This window comes from Hevea brasiliensis, chromosome 6, assembly GCF_030052815.1.
Source record: "Hevea brasiliensis isolate MT/VB/25A 57/8 chromosome 6, ASM3005281v1, whole genome shotgun sequence".
NCBI classification, from domain to species: Eukaryota; Viridiplantae; Streptophyta; class Magnoliopsida; order Malpighiales; family Euphorbiaceae; genus Hevea; species Hevea brasiliensis.
This window is the reverse complement of record NC_079498.1, coordinates 99,101,098-99,109,284: the sequence shown is the minus strand read 5'-3', so window position 1 is coordinate 99,109,284 and position 8,187 is coordinate 99,101,098. Positions and strand designations below refer to the sequence as shown.

General features: G+C 32.3%; 1 protein-coding gene across 1 annotated transcript; it reads right to left on the bottom strand.

The window, feature by feature from the left end:
* Positions 1–7,350: 7,350 nt before the first annotated feature.
* LOC131180675 (uncharacterized) lies at positions 7,351–7,830 on the bottom strand. Its single transcript, XM_058148032.1, has one exon. It carries the CDS (start codon positions 7,828–7,830, stop codon positions 7,351–7,353), a length of 480 nt encoding a protein of 159 aa, XP_058004015.1.
* Positions 7,831–8,187: the final 357 nt, after the last annotated feature.

Here is an 8,187-nt window from a genome sequence, read left to right as displayed (position 1 = left end):
CTAGCTTATATATATATCTAAGACTTAATCTGATACGTCCATCAAGTATCCTTATACAATTAGAATTATGATTTATTTTAATTAGAGTAATTCTTATACAATTAGGATTTGTATTAATTAAAATAAATATCAATTAATATTGGGCCATATTAAAGAAATTATTTTGGCCCATATGTAATATTAATTACTGGATAAAATCTTACATTTTCCCACTTGACACAATAATTAAGTGATATAAACTTTAATAACATAAACATTAGGCGTGCATAAAATAAACAAATCATTTCCATAATGTACTTCATAATTACCGTCCTATAACAAATTACTAAGTATGGTTTATTGCGATTGTACATTATTTAATCACATACTTCCTTCCATATACCATAATACTAGTAACTTACCATAGTAGGTACATAATGGATATATATTTATCACATCATATTCCACAATAATGTCTCAAAAGACTTTTCCCATTATCATTCACTCAAAATATTATGTGTACACAATTATGAGAAATAAAAAATACTTTAATGTATATCAGGAACACATCAATGAGCTCAGAGTGTCAAAGCCAATACATCATTAATTAATACAACCAAGACCCATTCTAAGCATATGTTCTTTAAATGTCTTAGGTTGTAAGCCTTTAGTCAATGGATCTACAATCATGAGATCAATATTAATATGCTCAATAGACACTCTTTGTTTCTAAACTTTCTCCTTAACGGCAAAATACTTTAATTACATATGTTTGGCACCCTTCGAATATTTGTCGTTCTTGGAGAAAATACTGCTGCGGAATTATCACAATAAATTTTCAGTGACTTGCTAATGGTGTTGACTACCCCAAGTCCTGAGATAAAGTTCTGCATCCATAGTGCATGAATTATATGAAAACATGTCATAAATTTTGCTTTCATAATAGATGAAATAATTACAGACTATTTTTCGGCATTTTTTCATAATATTGTTCCTTCAACTAATAAGAACAAGTAGCTGAAATAAATTTTTATTGTAACGCCCTCACTTTAAGAAATTCATACATTCTATTGTTCTGATGACTAACGTCTGTCTGGACAGCTAGGATGTCTAGAACTACATTAAACTAAAGTGAGGAGGCATAAATTGATTGAATAAATATTAAGAAAAATCAAGGAAAAATAAAAGAAATGAAGTGCAATTAGGTTAAATGAGCCAGAACCGCAACGATGGGTGACCATACTGGGAAGTATCGATAAATACAAATATCGACCACAAACTCGTGAGGAATCCTAAGAAATAATTTTAAGACTTAATTAGAGGTTTACTGAGGCACAAATGACATTAAAAATGCCAAAGAAAATTCAGGAGAATTTATTTATCGATACAGACCAAAAATAACCCGATAAGTCCAATGAAGGGCAGTATGGTCAAAACACCATCAGTGATGAATTTTGATCTGAATGTCAAGTGAAATGAGAGAAAATAAAATATTAAAAATCAGTTTAAATATGAATTATTAAATGGAAAAAGGGAAAAGAAAAGAAAAGAAACAAAATTAAAATGTAAATGAATTATTGCATAAGCATGACAACATGCATGACATCATTAAAATTAAAAAGCCAATTAAAATTAGACAACTTATATATGGATAAGAGATAAGATAATTGAAGAAAGGGAAAAAGTGGTCATCTTCCTCTCCATTTCAAGTGGCCGAACTCCATGAGAAACCTTCCACCATTTTTTTTTTCTTCTCGGTAAGCTTAAATTTCCATGCTTTCTTCACCTCAAAACCCTAGTTTGTCTTAACTAAAGTTAACCCTCACACCAAGAGGAAGCTTTTGATTTTCTTAAAGTGAAGAAATTCTAAGGTTTTGCACAAGTCCAAGAAGTGCCACTTAAAGGTTAGTGCTTAAACAAATCTCTTTCTTCTTTAATTAGCTTAGGCATGCTAACTTAAGTGTAAATGTTAAGAAATTAAAAGAAAACAACGGGTATGTAAATAACCAAATTTCGGCAGCCATGAAAAGAGTGGGAATTTGATGATTTTGATAGAATTAAATTGTTTATTAGAGTTATTAATGAGCTTATGTGATAGACAAATTGATTGGATATAAGTTTGATATGTGTTTACATGAATTTGAGAAATGTTAAATTAGGGTTTTGACCTAACTTTGAGAATTTTGTGTTGTGACTTGAAATTGATGATGTTGAGACCATTTGTTGACTAATTGAAGTGCCATAAATATGAATTGAAGTTTGGAAGTTTGGTGGAATTGAAAATTGGAAGTGTTGTTTCATGTGCAGGAATTCTGGACCTATGAGTCCAGCAAGATTAAACAGCCATAGGTAGAGTTATGTTGCTTCAGTTGGTGTAAGGACAATTGAAGATGAAACTTAGGACAATTTATCACATTTTTCTTGAAGAGAACATGCCCAATAACTGTCCCTAACCTGGCCAAAAATTGGCTTGAATCCGGGTAACCCTATTCAGGACTTGGAAAAATGACCAAATGAACAGTAAATGTTCAAATGGCCATAACTCACACTAGGAAGGTCAGAATGACCTAAATTTTATATCATTGGAAAGATTAGACATAGGACTACAACTTTCATTGAGAACACCAAGCCTAGAAATGCCTCTAACTGAATGAAATTGTTGACTCAAGTTAGGATACCAAACTGACCTGCACCATTCTGCCCAGAATTTCCTGGACTAAAGCTCACCTGACCAGTTTTGGCAAAATGGCCATAACTTGGTCTATAAAAATCCAAATCCAATGAAACCAGTGATAAATTTCCACAAGACATAGATCTACAACATTGATGATTTGACCAAAATCCAGAAACCTAGGGAACAAGGTCAATTGACTAGGTTAATTCAGTGTGTGAATTCTGGAAATTTCCTAAGTGACCATTTGACCCCAGAACACTCATTTAGTCATATCTACCACTAGAAAAACTCTAATTAGGATGAGCCATACTAATCTGGAACCCTAAGAAATAGGGCTCTAACTTTGTTTTAGACATGGTCTTCAAACTATGAACATAAGAACCCTAAAATGGAGGTCAAATCTATTGACCTGAACATGGACCCTGAAGATATAGGGTACATGAGTTTAGGCTAGTGATTTGGCTATAATTAATTCTACAAAACTTGAAAAATTGTAATAAAAATCTCAGAGTGACTATAAAACATAGGGTAACAACTTCTATGAAGAACCTTAGGCCTAAAAATGATTATAACATGACCAATTAATTAGACAAAGATAGACTCTAGAAACTGCAAAATTCTGGACCTTGAGAAAGGTTCATAAAATAACTTAGCATATGATATGAAATAAAATAGAAATACTTTGTTAAGCATAAAAATGACATGAATTAATGAAACTATAGGTATGAAATAACATTATTTTGCCCAAAGTACACCTAGACTCATTTATATAGCTTGGATCTATTGGTATACCAATTAGGGACTACATATTGCAGTACTGCCCACAGGGATAATCATTGACAGATAACATATGTCTAAGATGATTATTCTACTGGTTTTATGTCTGCCCAATGGCCATAGTACCAATTTTCATTATTACTGGCTTATGCCTGCCCGCTGGCCTTGTGCCTGATATGACCGTTGTATACTGGGTAGACATACGGATGTCTGACTAGTATACTCCCTTGTATTCAGACTTTATAGTCTGTCATAGGTTACTTGGGCACAGTTATGAGAAATAAAAATTTAAACTTAAACAAGTACATGAGAAACCATTAATATGAAGTATATAAGACCGAATATGAATTACATAAATAGAAAAATCTCGATTAACTTAATTGCTTTCAAAGTTTTATAAACATGTAAAAGACTCTAAATTCATATAATTGTATATTTCTTTATAATGATATACGTAGGATAATTATTTCAATTATTTCGATATTTTTATTTCAATTTATAAACTACTAAGTAATATGCTTAGCGCGTTGGTTCTTACCATGCGTAGGTACTGGAGAGCAGCAGCAGCAATAGAGCTTAGACTAGACTTGGACTAGATCTGCTATAGTGTGGGTTGTCATCTCATCAGATATTTTTGGTAGGGCTCATGTACATATTAGATTTTACATTTTGGTGTTGTATGTAATTAAATGATGTAAATAATTTTGGATTGTATATAAATTGTAAATTATTGTATATGTAAACTTTATATGAATGAAATGTAATTTATTTTCTTGAAATTGATATGAGCATGAGAAGTGATATGATGAATAAATAGATGAAATGGATATATATTATTTTAACAGGTAACATGAAATCCACCATGCACTAATAGAACAGAGGAGACTCTATCTGGGTCTCCATAAAAATGAAATGAGATAAAAAAAATTTTCTACAAGTGTGATAATAAAATTAAATGGATATTAAATTAATATTGTAAACAATAAGACAAGATAGGATGCTCCGGCACCGAATGTAGCACGCCTTCCTCGGCTACACTGTAGACGGGAGAGGGTTGTTATATTTATTGTCAACACATCCAGCTAGATCTGAATCTAAATATCCAATCACTTCTAAATGATTAGATATCCTGTAAGTGAGTACGAAATCTTTAGTTTATTGTAGGTACCATAAAACTTTATTTACAGCTTTCTAGTTATCAATGCCAGTATAAAGAATTGTACAGGTTTAAGCATACATCAAATTGTCCACAATTGAAGCATAAGGAATTGATTTCATTTCTTTACATTCCACATCATTCTTTGAACATTGATTGAGACTGAATTTATCCCCTTTTTGTATGGGAACAATTCCTGCTGAACATTTATGCATATTAAATCTCTCTAGAATTCTATCAATATAGGCTTTCTAAGACAATCCCAACAGTCATTGTGATCTATTACAAAATATTTCTATTCTAATTACAAAGGATGCCTCTCCCATATCTTTCATTTCAAAATTTATTGAGAGAAAATCTTTAGTCTCACGTAATATGCCCAAATCATTTGCAGCAAACATGATATATCAACATACAGAATTAAGAAAATAAACATACTCCCACTGATCTTAAGATAAATATACATCGATTAATGACCTTTTTCTTTAAATCAAAAGACTTTATGGTATCATTGAACCTAATATACCATTGGTGGGAAGCTTACTTAAGTATGTATATTGATTTCTTAAGTTTACACACCATATGGCCTTTTCCTTCAATTGAGAAATCTTTAGGTTGGTCCATATAAACTTCCTCTTCAAGTTCTTCATTTAGAAAGGCTGTTTTTACATCTATTTGGTGTAACTCTAAGTCATAATGAGCCACCAATGCTATGATAATTCTTAACGAGTCTTTCTTTGAGACTGGTGAAAATGTTTCTTTATAGTAAACACCATCCTTTTTAGTATAACCCTTGGTAATAAGTCTTGCTTTATATCGTTTGATTTTGCCATTCAAGTCACGCTTGGTCTTAAAGACCCATTTACACCCAACTCGTTTAGATCCTTTAGGCAATTCGATAAGATCCCATACTTTGTTTTGTTCCATAGATTTTAACTCATCTTTCATGGCATCTAACCACTTATCAGACTCATTACTTTCTATAGCTTGTGAAAAGGAAACTGGATCTTTATTAATTCCTTTGTCAAAATCTAACTTTTACAAGTAAATCACGTAATCATTAGCAATTGCTGATCTCCTTTCTCTTTAAGATCTTCTTAATGGCATTTCTTATGGTTTACCTTCATTAGCTCTTTATTGGTTAGCTTCTTTAGGATGTGTTTCATCATTATGTTGTGTAGCATTGTTAGGTCCTTCAACAACTGCTGGAACAATATGTGGAGCAGGAGTGGATATTGAAACTTTAATAGGCACATGAAAATCAACTTTATTTTCTTGTATATCCACATCCTGTCTCTCAACACTCCCACTAACTTTACCATTCTCAAGGAATCTTTCATTATCAGTTTCCACAATTCTTGGACTATGCTTTGGAACATAAAACTTATATCCTTTAGATTTCTCTAGATAACTAATAAAGTATTCACTTATCGTTTGAGAATCTAATTTCTTTTCATGTGGATTATAAATTCTTGCTTCTGCTTGGCAATCCCAAACATACAGGTGCCTTAAACTAGGTTTTCTTCTAGTCCACAATTCATAAGGTGTCTTTGAGACTGCCTTGCTAGGAACCCTATTTAACAAGTATACAGTGGTTTTAAGTGCATATATCCATAAAGATATAGGTAAAGAAGAGTTACTCATCAAACTTCAAACCATATCTATTAAAGTTTGATTTCAACTTTTTGCCACCTCATTTTATTAAGGAGCACTTGGCGTAGTATATTATGCACATATGCCAAACTTTCTGAGAACTTTACAAATGGACTAGGACATTGTCCCATTTCAATGTGTTTCCCATAGTATTCACTACTTCTATCTGGCCTTATTATTTTCACTTTTCTATCTAATTGCCTCTCAACCTCATTTCTGTACACTTCAAATGCATTTATTGATTGAGATTTTTTATTAAGCAAATAAATATGTTCATAACATGAAAAATCATTAATAAAGGTAATAAAATACTTTTATCTACTAATAGATGGGGTATCAAAAAGCCCACCTATATCAGTGTGTATAATTTCAAGAAGCTTACTACTTCTTGCGGCTTTTTTCTTATTGTGTTTGGTTTGCTTTCTCTTAATGCAATCCACACACATCAATATCAATAATATCTAAACTCGGTAGAATCTCATTCTTTATTGACCTTTCTAATCTTTCTTTGGATATGTGACCCAAACGTTTATGCCACAAGAAAACAGAATTGTCATTCAGTCTACTAGACTTAATTCCAATATTGCTAAAAGTGACAAGCAAGGATTCAGCAAAATTATCACTAAGGTTTCAGTATATATAGATCATCATTAAGAATTCCAAAAATAATAATAGAATTATCATTATTATTAAATAAACTAAAACATCCATGCCCAAACTTAACATTGAACCCAAATTCATCAAGTTTTAAAATAAAAATGACATTCCTAGAAATTGAAAGCACATAGAAGGTTTTTAATAGGTCTAGTTGATAACCATTATCTTAGACCAAATGGTAAGTCTCTATGCCTTCAATTAGAGCTTTCAATGGCTCCCCATAAATAGGAAGTCTTAATAGGGTTTTCTGTTTGGACCATAAGGAATTCTTTCATCACATTGGAGACATAAATAGTAGCATCAAAATCAAGCCATCAAATATTATTAGGAACTTCAAATAAGTTTGATTTGAAACATACATAAGCATAAAGATTACCTTTCTTTTCAAATTAAGCTTTATTTTTTAGGCAATTTTTTTAATAGTGTCATACTACCATTTATTCCTTTTCTTAGCTTAAGTAACATTTGAATATCCTTTCTTTTTCTTCTTAAACTTGTTGGCCTTTGGTTTAAGTCCTTTACCAGCTCCTTGACCCATAATGTTGATAGAATGAGTCCCTTGATTCTTTAGTCTCGTTTCCTCCTGAACTAGCTTACTGGCCAATTCATTAACATTCCACTTATCCTTAATAGTGTTATAATTGATTTGAAATGGCCCATATTCAAGAGGTAGTGAGTTCAGAATGAACTGCACCAAGAAGGAATCATCCACCGCCATCCCTATGGTCTTTAGCCTTGCTGCAATATCACTCATCTCTATAATGTGCTCATGCATACTCTTCGACCCATTGTACTTCATGGTCGTGAGTTGTGCCATTAGAGTACCAGCGAGTGACTTGTCTGTAGAACGAAACCATTTTTCCACAAAATTAAGGTATTCTTTTGTATTTTTAGTTTGTGGAATTGTTGTCTTGATGTTGTTAGCAATAGTCATTCGCAAAAATATAAGGCTTAATCTATTTGACCGTTCCCATTGCTTATGGTAGAACTTCTGTAACACACCCGTTTGCATAGCCTGGTAGATTTCACTGTTCCGGTGACCGGTGTCTGTCCGGACAATTAAGGGGATTAGAACCATACTTAAGACAACTAGAGAAACCATAAACACCAATAATTAGTAATTGCCAATTAGTTAAGTATAAATAAGAAAAACAGAACATAAGAAGTTAAACGAGCCGAGAGTCACGGCGATGGATGACCTCTTCGGGAATGACTGCGAAGTCATTTTAAACTCAAATTTCGAACCGTAAAATGTGACGCCGCGGTCCTTAGGACCCTTATGAACATAGTA